The 21,944-nt window shown below is 32.3% G+C and overlaps 1 protein-coding gene across 5 annotated transcripts in view; it reads right to left on the bottom strand.

Moving 5' to 3' along the window:
• Nucleotides 1-21,944, bottom strand: part of NBEA (neurobeachin) — a 667,546-nt gene that overhangs the window by 533,443 nt on the left and 112,159 nt on the right. For 4 of the 5 annotated variants that reach the window (XM_082700384.1, XM_082700385.1, XM_082700381.1 and 1 more), the window contains exons 9-10: nucleotides 7,270-7,467; nucleotides 6,493-6,626 (exon numbers count right to left, since the gene is read on the bottom strand). In XM_082700384.1, coding sequence (XP_082556510.1) covers nucleotides 6,493-6,626; nucleotides 7,270-7,467 — 332 coding nt within the window. Of the gene's footprint in view, nucleotides 1-6,492; nucleotides 6,627-7,269; nucleotides 7,468-21,944 lie in introns of those variants that run through there. The other variant, XM_082700387.1, reaches the window with a different exon arrangement.

The following is a 21,944-nucleotide window of genomic DNA, read 5'->3' as shown; positions in this document are numbered from 1 at the left end:
AGACTCTGATTATCACAAAACCAAAATGAATGAAGAATTTTTCTTATTTCTAAAAGGAATACAAAGAGAGAAAAGTTAGAAGAAATGAATGCTATTTAATGCGAAAAATAACAAGATTGTGTAAGACTGATTGAAATATCAAAGGTGAAATTACATGGATATACAAACTAGAGGAAAATTAAGGCAACTAATTCAGTAAAGATGTGCTTATAGTTGCCAAAATTTATGCAACAAATAATTTGCAGTTACCCTTTTGACAAAGCATTTATCTTTTTGGGAGCCTTGACCTCTACAGAGCAAAAAAAGGTACTAAAATGAAATAACACTCACTAACACAGCATTAAAAACGCATTTCACTAAATTTAAAGGGAACTTTTTAAGAAAGAATCATTGTGAAGGCAATCACTCCTTATTAAAAAAAAAACACACACACACACACTTTAAAATGGACAATAAAGCACCAGCTTATTTGAAAAGTCAATAAATCATAAGTCATAAATCTAGAATAAAACAAAACATCCATTCTTGTTGACAGCTGCCAAATTTATTAAATTTCTAGATATACTAGGAGTTTTATAGAGACTCCATAGAGTATAAAAGACTTGCCTGACAAGAATAAGTTATCTGAACATTTAATTAGTTTCCTTATGTTTCAGGCAGAATTCTGTATTTTATTTTTTACTTCTTAAAAATTAATTTTCACAGTAAATTCAATATAAATTCCACTTTACTGTATTTAATCTTACCAAATAAATTATTTCTTTGCTTTTTCCCTCCTCTATTAGTAGTAATAATGTACATCAATTATACTTCTTGTATCTGTTTTACTTAAAGAATTTTTCATCAATAATTCAGTAAACTAAAAAAAGGCAAACTAGCAAATATAAGAAGTGACATACATTCTTTCTGAAAAAATATAAAGGGAATATAATTTGATAGGTGTATATTTGAAAATACTTAAATGCTTTTGGAAACAAAAATAATATATTCTACATATATTAACAACCTTTATAAGAGAGACAGTCATTATCAACAGGTACTGATTTCGCTTCTTTTGCCTACTGAAATCAATCACATTTCATTTTTTTGTCAGTTGCATTAAAACTATAAAATAAAATTATGACACTGTATGTGTAATAGGTAATTTTCCCTGAACTAACAATCAGAAAACATGGTTGAACAAAGGATTTTTAGATAACTTCAAAGTGTAAGGGAAAATCTGGTTTAGGTACTCACTGAAATACTGAAAATTTCCAGGCAATTCTGTTGGTTTACACATGGCAGCAGTGCTAACCAGGACTTTACAGTGACTCACAATGAAATTTTTAATTAAAGGAATGGCTTAATTATTCAGAGGGTTACAAAATTCAAGATAATCATTGAAATAACTGATGAGCAAAATACATTTTAAGAAAAAGAAATGTTTGGGGGGCCTGAGTGGCTCAATCAGTTAAGCATCTAACTCTTCATTTTGGCTCAGGTCATGATTTCAGGGTTGTAAGATCCAAACCAGTGTCAGGCTCCACTCTGGGCTGGAGCCCGCTTGGGATTCTCTCTCTCTCCCTCACCTTCTGCCCCTTCCCACCCCATTCCTTTCCCTCACTCAGGAAAAAAAAAGGAAAAACATCTTCATTTAAGTTCACTAAACAAATTAACGCATCATTAACATCACATTACAAGAAGATTCTTAATGACAGATCACTGACATAAATTCCTTATGGATTCTCTAATTTTTTGTATCTCACGTTTCAACAAACAGTCTACCAAACAACTTGTGTCATAACTAAAAACAAAAAGAACAGTTTTCTGAGAAAAATATTTATATATTTAAAAGAATTCATTTAAACTATCACTCAAAAAATATATGTTTATAAAAAATTAAAAAAGAACATTAAACTATCACTCAAAATTGAATTTTAGTTTGTAAAATTTTTCAGAGTTAAAACAGCATCAGAAATAAATTTTAGTAATACAAAATTATATCACACCTATAGACTAGTATTTACTGAGGAAAGAGAGAAAATACATCCAATGTCTATTATGTACCAGACACTATGATGGATATTTCACATATACTATCTTAGATTAATTCATTTTGCAGTCAGATAAAATTGGCATTTCTAAAAAATCATTCCACAGCTGGCAAAAGTGATTCTCAGAGTTGTCCACTAGAGTGAGGGCTCTGGAGTCAGGCTTTCAGGATTAGGATTCTGGTTCTAAGTCTTGTGCCTTGAGGAAGTAACTCAGTTTTTCTCTCCCTCATCAGTAGATAGTATTAGATGAGATACTGTAGTTACAGAGACTGGCACATAGTAAGTACTCAGTAAATGCCATGTACTACTACTACCTACTACTACTACACACCCTTGAACAATCCCCATCACCCAAGATCAGATAGTATAGTACAGTGATTTGAGTCTTAATCTGTCTGACATAAAGTCTTGCTCATTGCATCACACTGTCTCTAAAGAGAATTTTTTGATTAGTGCATTTTTAGCTATTTGATGTACGAAAGTCCATTTATACCTTGCACCAGAAAACGTATTTTTTTTTCAAAGCAGATTCTTCCCATATTACACAATAAGGAAGATTTATTTCGTATCACATAAAGAATTTAATAACATATGTTCTGAAAAAAAAGGAGGGTGGACCAAATGAAAAAGATCTGTCATTACAATGTATCTGATCATCCAAATCAAAGGAAAATGAAATTTCTAATTTACTGAGTCATTCTGAGATACAAAATACCAAAAAGATTATTTCACGATTAGAGTTGTACTTCTTGAAATAATTTATTAATTATTTGTTTATTCTTTTAGTCATTAACTATTTATTAAGTGTCTAATGAAAGGCAATTTGTTTAGTTATTGCTCTCAATAGTCACTAGACAGAGACTGATGAGTCCAATATAAAACAGTTCCTGAGGAAAGACAAAACATCCAAACAGCTTTGATCACTTGGCAGAATTACTCAAGGTGATCTTAGAGCTTAAGAATCATTATGAATAGAAGAAATCACAATGGTAACTACATATTGGCCTAATTTACTTGTCAAAAATAGGTAACATCAAAAATACTGTTAGTGATGCCACAGGCTATTTAACTCAGTTCAGTAATATTTATCTACTCATTTTGTTGGTGAATTTTTTTTTTGCCATGATAAAAGCTAAAACTAAATGATAAAAGAAAAGGTGACAAAATGTGTTATTCCTGGAAATTTAAGTACTAAAGGGGATGCTATATAAAACCCAAAACCAAGCTAAAGAAAAATCTTTAAACCCTTCTAGGCTTTTATTATCTTGGTATTGACTTCAGAACCAATATACACATTCACACATCCTCTATATTAAGCCACCATATCTAGAAAATGGATAGTTCAAAAACCAGTTTTCATCACTACAACTAAAATTCAAAATATGTCCTAATTAATTACTTAAGTCTCTATTGTAAATATGAACATTGATAAAAAGAAGTGCAAATATAAATTAATACAGCCCATATTATAACAACCAATTTCCAAGATTAATGATATATAATTTTTTAAATATAAAGCCGTGGTATTAGAGAGGCTCTTATAGATCACCTAGCCCATTGTCATGCTAACAAAACCCAACATGTACTGAGTGCTTACTATAATGATCTGCATATTTTATAACATTTAATCTAAATAATCTAATGTGCTATTTTTATAGCAATTTTGTAACAGTGGAAACAGAAACACAAAATTGTTAACATATTCAAAAATGCACTAATAATACAGTAAACTCGGAATTTGAACCCAAGACTATCTGACTTGAAAGTCCACACATATAACAACCATAATACATACCCTTCATGATAAAAAAAAAAAGCCACAAAATTGTACACAGAGCCTATTTATAAAGACTCCAGAAAAAAATGATTCCTTCAATAAATTATTTTAATACTAAGCTCCCTAGGTAGAGTAAAACTCATCAAGATTTCTAAGAAAATTAGAATAGTGCCACCAGAGAAACAATAAAGTTTCATAAAAAAGGCCTACTGAGTGGGGGGGAAACATGGTAACTAAATGCTTCACCTTAAAACACAGAAGACAGAGAAGTAACTGATTATATAGCTTAGTTCAATTTCTCCAAAAAGTAATGAAATATTAGATAATATTATTATTGCTGGCGTAAGTTTTTATGCAAACAGATTTTCAAAAAAAGAATATATCTAATTTTCTCTGGAAAATTAAAAACTTCAAATAGGTTCTCATTCATCTAGAACAATAATAAATAAAAATAAGATGATATATCCTATTTCAAGATTTCATTCATCTATATGAATTTATGATATAGCCAGAAAACAAGAAATTCTATCAACTCTGGCCTTGCAACTAAGAACCTGGGTTCTTCAAGTAGAGACAGAAGTCCCATTTAATAACTTGGTTTTAACATTTTAAAAACCAAAAGACTGTACCACTCATGTACACACTTATCTGTAACGGCCCCCTTCAAAACTTGAAATAACAAAAGACCTTATTACTGATAGACACAATTTTCCGCAAAAGAGCCAACCTCAGACATCAAGGGCTTTGACATAATTAATGCAAAAGTATTAGATAAGAATTCAAAATAGCAATTAACTGAATGCAGGGTAGCTTGGAATTGGGTATGTGTTATTACAAAGAGCACAGTGATACTTTTCTTATTATATGTTTTCTGTTGGATTTAAACTAAGAACATGTATATCACTGCAAAAGTTGGAAGTTCTTTATTACAGAGAAAAATTAAGATGAATGATATAAAAAACTAAAAACAAATGAAAATGAAAATCATAATACTGTCCCCTTATATTGTCTTCTACCTCCATGATGAAATAAATACAGTTTAAATATCAAAATATAAACATTTAAATGAGTTTTGAAGACAGGCAATGAAAAATATTCATGTGCCCTGGATGAATGGACCAGATAAACTGTTAAAATATGATTTTAGCCCTAAGATTTTATAATAGATATTCATGTAGATATAAATTATTGTGATAGTTTTAGTTATAACATTTTCAAACTATATAATCTTTCTAATGTTTCTTCACAAACAACAAATTCCATGTCAGGTTAAAATGATTATAGACAATATTAATTCATAAGGAATATTTAAATTACACATGGGAGTTTGCTACAGACTACTTCATCCCCAACTTCTTTTCATAGAACTTACTAAGTTTTTAATTACTGATCACAATGTATATTGATGATTCACTTAGATGATAAAGAGCAAAACATTTGAATTTAGACCCAGGACTGAAATTTAAAGTTTTATTTTTCCACCAGGTTGAAATCCACCCCCATCCCAGTGAAATTATTTAAGATCTTATAGCAAAATAGTATCACAGCAGGGCATGATCTCAGGGTTCCTTTTTTACCTCAAAGCTTTTTACTTCAAGACTCCAACCTTTACACTGATATAAAAGAAAGAATGACCCATCAACAGGAGCTGAATGTTGTAAATGTACAGGTCCCATTTATATTCATGTTTATACAGCACATAAAGGTGGTCTCAATACAGGGACAGTATTATTAGAAATTAAAATAGAATTTTGTTAATAGCTTATTTAGATAATAAGTAAGAAAAAATCATGTTACATTCCAATGGACTTTTAATTTATTTTCCCATCTTTGCTTTATTCCCTAGGTTTTCCAACAATTCAAAATTGGATAACCCATGAAGAACTTCAGTATATATGTGCACAATATAGGGAAGCATTCCTATATTGTTTCTGGAGTAAAAATGAATGTTTACCTATATATTTTTTTCTTGAAATTCTCCAAACATACCAATGTATGGAGTAAAAATAGTTAAAAATTCACATTTAACTTCTTAAGAAATGACTGTTATAAAATTAAATCAGCATTTGATGCATTAGGTATGTTTTTATAAAAAGCAAAGAAGCTACAGAATTGCACATGAAATAAGCCTAATTAGAAAATAACTGAATTTTTATATAAACACAGATATACCACTGGGTAGATTTAGATTCTCATATATGAATCATATATAAAAGAAAGCTAAAGTCAATTAATATTATCCTAATATTATGATAACATAAGTACAAAATAATACTAATATATAATTTATAAATTATGTGACTTACCAAATACATTTTTTTCAGAATGAACTTTACCCTAGCAATTTTATATAAGTTAAGAGGATTTCATGGATGGTCCAAACCATAAAGCATTTCTAAAGGTTAAAGCTGGGACTAGTATTTCTCCTCAATTTGTATTAAAATCATGCTACATCTGGTAAGAAGTTTTGATTTATTATCAAGGAAGTCATTCCTTTATGATTTTAAGTGTCAAGTTTTAATATTATGTAAATATATATCTGCCTTAGTCCTAAAGATACTTTTATTAGCACTTCAGGGATAAAAACCAAATATTGTAACACATTTACACAGCATTGACTACGCCACGCATAATCTAAGCGTGTAAAAATTACAAGAAATTACACATTTAAAGAAAACTTACCAGACAGTTGTTTCCACTTGACTGTCATTGAGCTGCCGATTGTCCAGTTGGGCAAAAAGTGGAAAAAGTACTTGAATCCCTCCAATTGAATGAATTGCACTATGAATTGAATGTGTTACTATAGCTTTCACATCCTATGTTCAAAAACAAAAATATGTATTAACTTCTGAAGCATAAAGTTATCACTATTTCCTTGTTCTAAGTAACTCTGTGAAAAAATTTAAAAACATAGACATTTTAAATCCCTCAATTACAAAATTTTTGATACACATATAAAATAAAAACTTGAAATCTTTGTCAACCACTTTCAATTTGAATTTGAAGTTGAGATTTTTATATGGAAAATGTGAAGCTATAAATCAAAAATCAATTTAGAATAAGAAATATTATTAGTAGATTTAAAGATTTTCAAGTAATTTTTATTTGGGGTGTTATACTAGTACATTTTTAAAGCAAAGTATATATTTGTGTCTAGCAATTTTCTGTTCAGCTAATCAGCCAATTTTATTTCAAAGGTTATGGAACAGACAAGGTAACCGAGATGACAGATTCCCTACTAAGAAGACTGACTAGTCCAGGGTAAAGTATATTGCCAAAAAATAAAATAAAATAAAATAAGAAAATAAGGGAGAAAGAAAAAATGTCATTCAAAGAACTAGAAAACAAAAAAAGAAAAAGAAAAGCAACTATAGATCTACAGATTAGCAAGATTTAATATGTAAAATACATACTGTTAATGCTTAATGAGAATATTACACTAAGCCACTATTCACCTACCTGGAGCATTAGAGCATGTGGCGAATGAACAAAAATTGATGCATTTTCCTTTGGTGATGATTCCAGGCATAGCTGAGCGTCAGTGGCCTTAGCATTATATGTAAATGCAATACTACTCGCAAGTTTCCCATCATACAGAACCTGTTTATGATGTTCTGCCAAGTGAATGTCACTCTCAGATTTAAATTTGAAGGTGCTCTGAAAAAATAAAACTAAACTAAATACTCTTTTTAAATGTAACACAATAAAACTCTAAAGTTTTAAAGCAGAGAAACATTTAAGAAAATAGACAATTTGTTTGACCCTTCCAAGTGTCAGGCATTAGTCAGTGGTATTATTTTGTTATTCTTACTTCAATTCAAGGAGTTAAATTTTACTCATCATGTTATTAAACACAACTCATCTGCATATTTTGGTTTATATTTTTAAAATAATTTTATTAGAAAAAAATATAAAGCCAGATGCTATTAAATCTGTAGTAAAAGGATTTTGATTTAATACTATTTAATATTTAAATAATAAATATTATTACTAAATATCTAAATAATATTTATTTAAACATAAATTTGATTTTCCTGCTTAACACATTCAAAATTATTTACATGAATAAATAGCATCTGGTATAGAAATCACTTATATAGAAAAACAATTTAAGACTATGGAAAAAGTTTATAAGCAAAAATATTTATACCTCTACTATAAAAATTATATCAACATACTGAGTAACAACACTATCCACAAAAGTATCAGATAGTCATGTGAAACCCAGAAGAAAACTTCATTAAAATACGTCACTGCTTTATAAAGAAATAACAAAGATGTACTAGTTGTAATCAGAAAGGTACTGTTAGGGCGCCTGGGTGGCTCAGTCAGTTAAGCTTCTGGCTTCAGCTCAGGTCCTGATCCCCAAGTCCTGGGATAGAGTACCACACTGGACTCCCCGCTCATTGGGGAGTCTGTTTCTCCCTCTGCCCCTCACCCTACTCTTGTGCTCTCTATCAAATAAAGAAAATCTTTTAAAAAAGAAACATACTATTGTTAGAAATGGTCAGATTTTCTCTGCAGATATAAACCTGACAAACACAAATAATATTTAACCTTTGCAAAAATCACATGATGTTATTATGATTATTTTCAACTTACAACTATGAAAACTGAATGTTAGATTAAGATCTGGAAGGGATAGTGCCACGACACAATGTCAAGTCTTCTCTCTCATAGTATTAATGGATTAATGCTGAAGTGATCTGGATTATAATCCAGACTCTATCACTGATTATCTCTGCACCTTTATTTAATAAGTGTCAAAGAAATCATATAACCAATGTGCCCCCATTTCATTACTCTAATGTTACAGTAAGTGTAAACTGAATGTTCCAAACTCGGACTCTTACAGGAGGCAAACAAATACGTGTATAAATGAAGCAGATTACATGGAGATTTCTTCAGTCTAGACAATGTATATCCTGTCTAAAAGTGCTCCTCAATGCTCAGCTAAAATCCATTTTTGTACCATGTTGTCAGTTCTTCAGTATTTTTCAAAAGAAACATGAACTCTGGACATCTTTATAAAATATCACCTAATTTGTAATTTAATGCAAATGTTCAAAAACACTGTGCAGACCAAACATGTCAGGCCAAATTTAGCCCATTTTCTACTTTTAAACTAGTATCAGAGAGCCTCCCTTCCTTGAACTTGGACACAAACCACTTACTAAGCATCTACCAATATAAGAGCAACATAATAAATGAAAATTTATATATATTTGGTTATGGCTGATACTTTTTGTCCTTTAAATGTAAGCACATTTACATATTTTGATATAAGAAATAAGCTAACAAAATTACAGTACTTTGGATTGAACCTTGCCTTCTCTTCCCAATTAAATGGAATATAGAACTTTATCTGCCACCTCAGAGTTTCAAAATTTAATCTGTTTATGTAACTCACAGATTCTTACTTCCTAATCTAGAGGTAACAGTTGGGCTTAACACATGTTCTGGTTTAAAATAAAGATTGTATTTCAGTCTCTCCTGTACTAAAGAAATAGGCAACCATAAAAAAAGATTTTTTTAAAAAGTAATATCTGAATGAAATTATGAGTAAACTATATTAGATAGTAATATTGGCAACATAAAACCAATTTAATTTGCCTTCTTCACTGGTTGCCTTGGTATTAAAAAAATAAATATTTTAATAGGCATTTAGGTAGAATTATACATACTCAAAATGTTTAATATTTATGTTTCTAATCCAGTAATTTTGAAGTAAAATTTCACAAATAAAATTTGATTATTTACTTATGTTGCAAAGCACAGATCAAAAGAAAGATTTAATTATCTTAAAGGAGTAAAACATAGCAGTTAGTTTGTAGAAATAAAAGTATTTAATTGCAGGAATTTGGGAGAAGAGTTGATATGACATTAAAACACTAGAGAAAAGGGGGCACGTGGGTGGCTCAGTGGGTTAAAGCCTCTGCCTTCAACTCGGGTCATGATCCAGGGGTCCTGGGATTAAGCCCCACATCAGGCTCTCTGCTCAGCAGGGAGCCTGCTTCCCCCCTCCCCTCTCTCTGCCTGCCTCTCAGCCTCTTTGTGATCTCTGTCAAATAAATAAATAAATAAATCTTTTTAAAAATAAATAAATAAAAATAAAGCACTAGAGAAGAAGACCAAATAAGGAAGAGGAGAGTCAAGGAGTTGGATGACCCAAGGGGAGATTCTAGTTTAATCATGTAAAGTAGTGGTGCTTCCTTATGCTGATGACATCATACTGAGAAAAGCAATGTGTAAATGATGGGAATAGCAACTGCAGGAAGAGGAACACAGACTCTAGCCAGTAAAGTGAACTTATATGAAGGAATATTTTGGATTTGACAAAAACAAAGGTAACAAAAGCAAAAATAAACCAGTGGACCAATGGACTACATCAAACTAAAAAGCTTCTGCACAGTGAAGGAAACCACCAACAAAATGAAAAAGCAAGCTATCAAATAAGAGAAAATATCTGCAAATCATATACTGATAAGGGGTTACTATCCAAAATATATATATAAAAAACTCATATAACTCACATCAAAAAAAATCTGATTTAAAAATGGGCAGAGGATCGAACAGTCATTTTTCAAAAAAAAAGACACATTGATGGCCGACTGGCACATGAAAAATGCTCAGGATCACTAATTAGGGAAATGCAAATCAAAACCACAACCCTAACCCTAACCTCACACCTGTTGGAATAGCTATTATTGACTACTACCAAAAAGACAAAATATATAACAAGTGTTGTCAAGGATATGGAAGAAAGAGAATCCTTTTGCACTGTTGGTGGGTATGTAAGTGCAATACTATGGAAAACAGTATGACATATTCTCTAAAACTTAAAAAAAAGAGGGGCACCTGGGTGGCTCAGTCTGTTCAGAGTCTGATTCTTGGTTTTGGCTCAGGTTATGGATTTGGGGTCTGGGATTGAGCCCCACCTTGTGTTCCGCACTCAAGTGGAGTCTGCTTGGGATTCTCTCCCTTTCCCTCCGCTCCTCCCCTCTCCCCCTCACACAAACACATACAGGCATGCACGTGCGTATGATTGTTCACTCTCTCTCTCTCTCAAATAAAATTTTAAAAACGTTAAAAAGTTTATAAAAAACTTAAAGATAGAACTACCTACCATATAACCTAGTAATCCCACTTCTTGATATTTAGCCAAAAAACCCCAAAAACATTAATTCAAAAAGATATATGTATCCCCATGTTCATTGCAGCATTATTTATAATAATGGATAAAGAAAATATGGTGTGTGTGTATAAACACACACACACACACACACACACACACAAAGGGATGTTATTCATCCATTAAAAAAAATTAAATCATGCCATTTGCAACAACATATAGACTTTAAGGGTATTATGTTAGGTGAAATAAGTCAGAGAAAAACCAATACTATAGGACCTTACATGTATGTGGAACCTCAAACAAAGAACTCATAGATACAAAGAATAATCAGAGATGGAGGTTGGGGGTAGATAAATTGGTGAGGGTAAACAAGAGTATAAACCTCTACTTTGAAGATGAGTAAATTCTGAAGATAAAATATACAAAATGTTGATTAGATACTTTATTGTATATATGTAAATTGCTAAAAGAGTAGATTTAAAAGTTCTCAGTACACACTAAAAATTATAATTATGTGAGTTGCTATATGTGGCAATTGTCATCATTTCACAATATATACATACATCAAATCATTACACTGTATGCTTTAAACTAATACAATGTTAAGTGTCAATTATATCTCAGTATAACTTGAATAAAAGCTTTGAAATTTAAAAAAGTAAAAATGATTGTATTGTCGGTTTTATACAGTGCAAAACCATTAGGTTCAAAATCAGTTAGACTTAAGTCTGAATCCTAACTCTATCACTGACCGGATGTGCATCCATCTACAAGTTATCTACCTCTCATCTGTTACACACTTAACAGGTAAAATAGTAAGTAGAGTACTTTGAACAATAAAAGGACCTTTAAAAAAGCAACTCAAAATAGTAGCTGCTATTACTGTGTCCTTTTCTACTTGGTATTATACAAATTTTTCTAGGTTCAATATTTTTTTCATAAATGTCACTCATAAAACATTTACTATAAATTTTATATAATGGCATATTACACTTATCTTAGTGAACATTCAGATATCTGTAACATAGCTGCTAATGAGGCAAAGTCTCATTGGGTAGAACCCAAATCACCTAAACTGGAATTACTTAACAAGAATATCAGAACATATTCCAAAATACTGTGAAACTCAACCAAACTAAGTTTATCTGATTACTACAAGAGCAGAGACTTGTTATTTTCTAATACTAACATCTGAAAACTTCATCAATGCCAAGAATATAGCCATTTTCCATTGAAATTATGTAAGAATAATATATGTATGGCAATACCTATTGCTCTTCCAGGATCTCTATGTCACAAGTGTTGCTGATTTTAATAGGGAAAGACACTGCAACATTCTATGAATTATATTTCCTGATGTATAACTAAGAGAATGTTGCTACCTGTGCATGGTAGAATTTTCCCTTCAAAATGAATAATCCAACTGAACTCATTAAAAATAATTCGGACTCTAGTATCTAAATTTCCAAACTTCTCTAGGAAAGTACGTAAGTATGATTAATCCTTTCTTCTGCTACAATTTTTTTTTATAATTCCAAATAACTAGAAACTAAGTCATTGAGGATTTTGATATTCAAAATGCTCAATAACTTGGTTTCAACCTATCATAATCATCCTCACATTCCACCATAAACCACTCAGCATACCTACTCTATATTCTGCCAGGAAGCCATGCCTGATTGTGGATTAATGGCTTAATGGGTTAATCGGTTAATCCATAAACACTTCCTTGCTTCTATCCCTATAAGCATGCCTGCTGTCTCATTCTATCATCACATCCTGCTCATCCTCTGAAATTCATGTATTTTTCAAGAACCATAAAAAACTTTTTTTTAAAGATTTTATTCACTTATTTGTGTGAGAGAGAGAGAGAGAGAAAGAAAGCACACACAAGCAGAGGAAGCAGCAGGCAGAGGAAGAAGCAGGCAGAGGAAGCAGGCTCCGAGCAGGGAGCATAGTGTGGGGCTTGATCCCAGGAGCCTGGGATCATGACCTGAGCGAAAGGCAGATGCTTAACTGACTGAACCACTCAGGCATCCCCTAGAAAACTTTTCCACAGAGTTCCTAAAGCCTTTGTAGCTGAAATTAATCATCCTTCCACAGAACTTTAATAGCATTTGCATTATATTTCCTTTCGGGTACACATAACAACTCTCAATCATAAACATTTAGGGATATTCTCATAAAAAGTATAACCATGATCATTTTTAATCCTAAAAGCTTAGGACAGTTCCTTGAATATAATAAATATTTGATATACTAATGAATTTTGTTTAATTGCATTTCCTACAATCATTAATTACAACCACCTCTTAACAAGAATATAAAGAAAAGATTATAGTCACAAACATATGTCAACAAATGGCAACTAGATCAGCACAGAAAACTTCAGTGCATGAAATTAGTACTTCAACACAATGGATAACTGTTCACCCAATCAAGTCTTCTTTTTAAAGATTTATTTATTTGAGAGAGAGAGAGACCAAGAGTATACAACCAGGGGGAGGAGCAGAGGGAGAGAGAGCTGACTCCGCACTGAATGCAGAGCCTGCGACATGAGGCTTAATCCCAGGACCCTGAGATCATGACATGGTCAGACACTTAACCGACTCAGCCACCCAGGTGCCCCCACCAAATCAAATCTTTAAAAATTATGATAATGGCAGAAATACCAAGAATGAGCTCTATAAGTACAATATTTCAAATATTAGAAGGAAACATTTCACTGATACCAACCAATATCCAAAAGAAATATTTAACAATGGTACTGAGAAACTACTTATATCAAATTAAGTAATCATTTGCCAATATTAAGCAATTTCATGTAACTCATTCTTCGAATATGAATAAAAGTTTTTCACATGCATGCAGTTGCACAGAAGAATGGATATTTTGAAAGGCTAGAAATTTTAAAAATTGCAAAAGCAATCAATATTACATAATCATAAAAGATACACTTTGTAGAAATGATCTGGTTGGACACATGCTTAAGTAATTATAATCCAGCAGAGTAAAACTCCAAAACTTCTGTGTCACTACTGTCACTTATTCTTATAATAATTACTGCCCACCAAAGGATTTAGAAATAAACCTTCCCTCATCGGGGTGATCCTCCACAGTCTCAAACAATTGTGTGACCTCTCCTACCTCTCTTCTGCTACTAGGGAACACCTGCTTTCTGCTAAGGTGCATGGAACCACCACCACCCCCACCCCCACCCCCCACCCCCGCTGTTAATGTACAGCTCTACACCTGGCAAAGAATGCACAGGAAATCTTCAGAAAGACTTTTGTCCCTACCCCAACATCTTGCTCCTTTTGCCCCTTTCCACATATTCTAGCTGTTTCAAGCTGCCCTGAATTTCTGATCTCAACATCCTCAGCTCAGCTACCTCCACAGCTAAAATATGTGGAAGTATTTTTATTGGTTCCAGTCAGATCTCAAGGGTGAATACCAAGCTCATTAAATATATTCCTACTCTCAATGATCTCAAGCCTGTGCTGGTATTGACAAGTGTCAAAAACAGATGTTTTGTATATTTTGCCCATTTTTATAATTATTTACAGTAGTCCAACACATTCAGTACCAGTATTCCTACACTGACAAAATCAGAAATCAGATTGACTATTTTCTGAAATTAATTAAGCTAACACAGTTTCCTTGTTTTTTTATTTTAGCCATAGGTGTAAAGTGATATCTAATTGTGGTTTTGATTTGCATTTCCCTAATGATTAGTGATGTTGAAAATTTTCTCACGTGTCTGTTGGCCATCTGGATGTCTTCTTTGAAAAAAATGTCTATTCAGGTCCTCTGCCCATTTTTTAATTGGACTTTTTTTCTTTTTTTTTAGAGTAAAGTTGCATGAGTTCCTTATATATTTTGGATATTAATCTCTTATCGGTGATATCATTTGTGAGTATCTCCTCTTGTTCAATAGGTTACCTTTTCATTTCGTGAGTGGTTTCCTTCCTGCATTGTGCAAAAACTTTCTATTTTGATGCAGTCCTAATAGTTTTATTTTTGCTTTTGTTTCCTTTGCCTTAGGAGACATATCTATAAAAATGTTATAAACGCCAATGTCAGAGAAAATACTGCTTGTGTACTTTCCAAGGATTTTTATGGTTTTCAGGTCTCACATTTAGGTCCTTACTCCAATTTGAGTTCTTAAGTTTATATTCAGCCACTGTAGAAAACAAATATGGAGGGTCCTCAAAACATTAAAAATAGAAATACCCCATAATCTAGTAATCTCACTACTGGACATCTATCTAAAGAAAATGAAAACACTAATTTGGAATGATATATGCACCCCCTATGTTTACTGAGCATTATTTATAACAGCCAAGATATGGAAGATAATGGTTGCTAGAGGGGAGCAGGATAGAGGAATGGGCAAAATGGGTAAAGGTGACTGCAGATACAAGCTTCCAGTTATGGAATGAATAAGTCACAGGAACAAAAGCACTGCATTAAGAATATAGTCAATGAGGAGCACCTGGGTGGCTCAGTGGTTTAAAGCCTCTGTCTTTGGCTCAGGTCATGGTCCCAGGGTCCTGGGATCAAACCACACATCGGGCTCTCTCTGCTCAGGAGGGAGCCTGCTTTTCCCTTTCTCTCTGCCTGCCTCTCTGCCTGACAAATAAAAAAATAAAATCCTTTTTTAAAAAATGAATATAGTCAATGATATTATAATAGTGATATATGGTGACAAAAAGCTACAGTTGTATTGAACATAGCATAATGTATAAACTTGTCAAATCACTATGCTATACACCTAAAATGTATGTAACATTGTGTCAACTCTACTCAAAATTTTAATTAAGTAATTTTGTAATTAGATTGGTTTTAAAAGATTGTTTTGCAAATTCTAATTGTCATCCCCACAGGAAAAAAAAAAAATCAAAGATTAGAAGCTTAAAGAGCCTGACTGAACTGGCTTTAAAGCTATCTTTCTCTATGAAGCATTTCTCAGTTCCTACAATCAGAATCCTTTTCCATGATCCCATTGGACTTACTGTTCTCAGATTATATCATGATTATAAATTCAACCAACTTTACTTTTTAACTTTTTGTATGTTTTTCTTCCCTATATGGTTAAAAGTTCCTTAAAGGTAATTTACAGCTTTGCATGTTCCATAATGCCTATAACAGTGCTCCATGCATAGGAATGCCTTAACAAATGTTCTCTGAATTTTAAAGTTTTATAAGGAAATTCATCCAAATAGAATCCTTTCAGTTTTTCCTTTAGTCATTCTAAAGCTACTTTAAATGACTTTTCCTTATTCAGGGAAAATTCAGAATTTAAAATAAAATTATCCATTCCTCTTTTTTTTTTTTTTAACACTTTGGCATTTTTATTTTCTAATCTCTTTTTGACAAAATACATCCACTTTATATTTAATTGCACTCATGCTTTTAAGACTAAAAATATATTACCCATATTTCTTCCTTGATTTTGGTCTTCTTTCTGGATTCAATTCAATCACAAAACTTTTGTTTTCTACCATTGCTTAAAACCTACCACTTCTCAGTTCTTATTTCTTTAAATATCTTTCTTTCGCTCTTTTTTGCTTCTTTCTGCTTTTTTGTGCCCTTTCCTTTACTTAACAACATGTATAAAAGAGTTGGTTGCTTTGAGAAACACAGCAACCATTAAATATGACTATGAAATCACCAGTGTTATTCACCACACACTGAACTTAAGCAGTAAAATCTTTTTTCAGCTGAAAGTCTTATACCAGTAATTACTAATATAATGCGTTCTTAAAATCTTCAATGAATTTAAGTGAAAAGTACTAGAAAACATTGAAGATATCCCTCTGTTTGGCTCATGGTTACTGTTATTTTTAAAGCAATGTCTGAAACAGGTAATTAATTCTTCCTATTTTTTTTATATGTCTATCTTGCTTAAGAACTCAGAATACCTGCTTTCTAAAAATAATGATTGAAATACTGACAAATGTATTGTTAAATATTGTAATTAGCTTTTCCACATTGGCATTTTAACAATTCTGAAATGTATGTACATTCTACTGTCTGGAACAAAACCTTTATTTTCATTTTGTTCCTATTACTTACAATGGAATAAATGATGTTTAATATATTCTCTGGGAAATCATAAAATCTTTTTGGGAAATATAATGTAGTAAGTCTAATAAAACATATTCTTATTTAAATAATGACTGGTCTTAAGTTTCTCAGTTTACAATGCAAATAACATATTCCCTACTTTGGTTTGTAGAAGCAAAACAACCTTACATCATAATTAATTAAATATAACAATTTTAGTTTTTTTTAAATTATGATGCAATTTAAATGACTATAAAGATAATCTATTATTAAAATGTGATAATTTTCTTATATTTACTCCATTTTTGGTATTTAGATTACCTCCAGCATTTTAAAATTATATATTAAGGCATAATAAGAATGCTTATGCATAAATATCTTTACTCACTAAATTATTCCTTGAAGGATTTTCAGAAGCACAATTGTTATATAAAATGATATGAGTAGGATGGGGATGAGAATGAGGAATGACTGCCAATAGGCATGTGGAGTGACAGAAATGTTCTAAAACTGGATTGTGGTGATGTCTGTACAACTCCGTAAGTTACTTAAAATAATTTACTTGTATACTTAAAGGAGTGAATTATATGATATGTAAATTGCATTTCAATAAAGTTATTATAATTTTTTAAAAGAAAAAAGAGAGTAGGGACATTTTCCAACCAGACACTGAGAGACATGGAATGGGACAGGAAAATATAACCCATACATATGGGAAAAAGCAGGCAACAAAAACTGCCAGTGAGAGCAAACAGATGTCAGATTTAACAGAAAAAGACTCCAAAGAAGCCAATAAAAATACATTCTAAAAACTAAAAGGAAACTGTAATTAGAGAAGTAAACGTAGGTATGGTGACAATGTCATATTAAATAGAGACTATCAGGGAGCCTGGGTGGCCCAGTCAGTTATGCGTCTGACTCCTGGTTTTGGCTCAGGTCTGATCTCAGGGTCTAGAGATCAAGCCCCACACGGGGCTCAGCATGGACTCTGCTTGAGTTTCTCATCCTTTGCCTCTGTCCCTACTCTCACTCCCTCTCTCTCTCACTCATTCACTGAAATAAGTAAATAAATCTTTGAAAAAGTTATTAAATAGAGAGTATCAATTAAGAGAGTAATACTATAAAAAGAATCCAAATGGAAATTCTAGAGCTGAAAAGTGTAATTGAATTGAAAATTGTTCTATAGATGCTCAACAAAAGATCTGAACAAGCAGATGACAGAATTAGCACACATGAAAATAAATTAATAAAGATTATGTAATCCAAAAACCAAAAAGAAAAAAAGAGTAAAGAAAAATTACTGGAACCTCAGAGAAATGTGGGAAACAACTAAATATACCAACATACGCAGAATGGGAATAGCAGAAGTAGAGAAGAAAGAGAAAAGAGAAAAATATTCAAAAACTTGATGAACTGAGAACTTCCCCAATTTTTGGAAAACTCTAATTTGCATATTCAGGAAGCCCATGGACTCAAAGAAAAATAAAAGCAAAGAAATCTACAAACAGAAAAATCATAGTAAAAGTGCTGGAAGCCAAAGACAGGGAGACAATCTTAACAGCAGCATGAGAAAAATGACTCTTCACCTATAAGATCAAAAGTTGACTTCTCGAGGCACCTGGGTGACTCAGTGGATTAAAGTCTCTGCCTCTGGCTCAGGTCATGGTCCCAGGGTCCTGGGATGGAGCCCTGAGTCAGGCTCTCTGCTCAGCGGAGAGCCTGCTTCCTCCTCTCTCTCTCTGCCTGTCTCTCTGCCTGCCTCTCTGCCTACTTGTGATCTCTGTCTGTTAAATAAATAAATAAAATCTTTGGTGGGGGTTGCCTTCTCACCTAAAAAAAAAAAAAAAAAAAAAAATGGAGGCTGGAACACAGTGAAATAAAACATTCAAAGTGCTCAAAGAAAAACCTTTCAACCAAGAATTTATATCCAGAAAAGCTATGTGAAAGCAAAATGAAATATATTCACAAAAAAATAAAAACTGAGATAATTTGTTGCTGACTCACCCTACAAAAAATAACAGAGTCCTTCAAATGAAAAGAAACCCGAAAAATAATTTGACTACACACACACACAGAATGACAAATATTAAAGATAAGTAAATCAAACATGTATAATCAGGTCTCTGAAAAGGAAAACCAAAGTAAGGAAACACAAATACTAAACAATGTAAAAAAAAATTGAAATATAAAAAGATGCAAAACTACATACTGAAAGTACACACCACCCATCTGAGAAATCAACTCCAAATGACTAAGACTTATCTAGAAAAATGACTAGATATAAAGAAAAAAAAAATCCTTTGAACACATAGGCAAAAAGAAAGGATATTAAAACTGTCATCAGACTTTCAACAAAACATTTTAATCCAGAAGAAAATCAGTAACATATTTAAGACATTCAAAGAAAGGTAGTCAAGAATTTTATAAGAGGCAAATGCCTTTCAAGTGTAAGTACCCCAACAAACTAATAATGAAATGCAGTTCTTAAGAAATACTATTCCCTGGGGTGCCTGGGTGGCTCAGTGGTTTAAGCCTCTCCCTTCAGCTCAGGTCATGATCTCAGGGTCCTGGGACTGAGCCCAGCATCCGGCTCTCTGCTCAGCGGGGAGCCTGCTTCCCCCCCCTCTCTCTCTGCCTGCCTCTCTGCCTACTTGTGATCTCTCTCTGTCAAATAAATAAATAAAATCAGGAAAAAAAAAAAAGAAAAGAAATACTATTCCCATAAGCCCTTCTAGAGAAACACACTACAGAATAAGCTTCAGATAGCCAAAATGCATCAATATAAGCAGTATGATGAAGCTTAAATATGTAAATACTCATAGGACTACAATTAAAGAATGTTTAAAATTGAGAATAGTTATGTAATAACTACATATACTCACAGTGTAGATCATACCTGTATTAGTCCGCTACGTAGAGTTGCCACAACAAAGTACCAAAGTCAGGTAATTTAAGCAACAAAAATTTATTTCCTTACAATTCTGGGGGCTAGAAATCTAAAATCAAGATGTCAACAGACTTGGTTCCTTCTGGAACCTCTTCTCTTCCCTGTATCTTCATATACTTTTCCCTCTGTGCATGTTTATATCTTAATTTCCTCTTATACGGATACCATTCATATTAAATTAAGACCCACTTTAATAGCCTCACTTAAGTTTAATTACCTCTTTAAAGACCCTATCTCCAAATATCACATTCTAAGCTACTAGGATCTAGGACTTCAGAATAAAAATTTGAGGGAAACACAACTCAGCCTATAATAGATTTAAACTATTAAGAAATGGCAAGGAGAATGAAGAGAACATATGCCCCCCCCCCCCAAAAAAAACCATTTTCAGTAATAATGTCAGTAGAGTAATACTGGTAGTGCTATTCATAGACTGTTATATGTGTAACTATGGGCTTTCCTAATCCTATTACCCTCTGTACATTTGACAACTTGTATTCTCAATATAGAAAAGAGATATAGATTTAACTTAGAGAAGGTCAAATTAAAACACAGCAAAGTCCTCAATTTCACACTAATAGAAACTAAGGATTCATGGAATAATGGCTGATTCCAGGATTGAAAACAACAAAATGTTCAAGATGAGTCTGAAATCTTGTCATGGGAAATAGCAAGGAATCTATTGAAGACTACAGGGTCAGGTCAAAGGACTAAGGAACCAACTAGAACAGACAATCATCACTTAAAGGTGGGACAATTTTAATTTTAAAAAGGACAATGACTAATATAGATTAAAATATTTCAAATATATTTAAATCTATAAGTATATAATGAAATTTTAAAAACAGTTAATTCAAGATCTTTGAAAATGAAAAAATGGCATTGGGTTATACATTTCCCCTCCTGACCACTAGGAAGCATTATTCGATTGAGTTGGTAGAGTAAAAACATGTTAGTATACACAAAATGATCCAATAATTGAATACGAACATTGTAGGAATTACAGATTTAAATTTAGGACCAGTAAGTAAAAATTATTTGAACTGGATAATAAAATAATTCTAAAGGCATTACATTGGTGAGGTGAGATAGGACTAGGTCACCGGAAAACACTTTTCTCACCATTCATTGATATTCTAGTATTTTAAGTATAGTATGGCTTTAAGGTAATATACCTGATATATTTTAAGATTTTATTTATTTATTTATTTATTTATTTGAGAGAAAGAGAGGACTTGAGAGCGAAAGAGAGAGTGCATATGAGAGGGATAAGCAGACTCCCACTGCGCAGGGAGCGCAAGGCCGGGCTCAACCCCAGGGCCCTGGGTTCATGACCTAAGCTGAAGGCATATGCTTAACCAACTGAGCCACCCAAACACCCCACCCCTGATACTGTAAAGCAAATATTACTAAACAATATGATCACAAGTCGCATATTTTCCAAAAGAATTACCTTAGAAATACACATAATAGAATGTCTATTGCTCAAAACATTCCTTTTATCTAGGATTTTTTTAAGGTTTTATTTATTTATTTGACAGACAGAGATCACAAGTAGGCAGAGGCAGGCAGAGAGAGAGGAGGTGAAGCAGGCTCCCCAAAGAAGAGAGAGACCGAAGAGGGGCTCAATCCCAGGACACTGAAATCATGCCCTGAGGTGAAGGCAGAGGCTTTAACCCACTGAGCCACCCAGGCACCCCACGTTTTATCTAGAATTTTTAAAAACATTTTCAAAATCTACAACATTTTTAAAGAACTTTATTAAAAGATGTTTGCAGTTTGTTCAGTTTTTTTGGAAAAAAAAAAGTTGTAAACATTTATTATAAATTAAAAATGGGGTTCTTAAAAATCTCAACTTTTTAGACATGAGACAATTTAAAAACCTTTGTAACTATAGTGAAGAAAACCAGGCTTTAAGAAAAAAATTGCCATTACCAAAAAATAGACATCTTGAGGTAAAGATAATAAAAATTCCAGTCTGTA

This window comes from Mustela nivalis (genome assembly GCF_964662115.1).
Source record: "Mustela nivalis genome assembly, chromosome: 15".
NCBI lineage: Eukaryota > Metazoa > Chordata > Mammalia > Carnivora > Mustelidae > Mustela > Mustela nivalis.
This window is presented reverse-complemented; position numbering and strand designations above follow the sequence as displayed.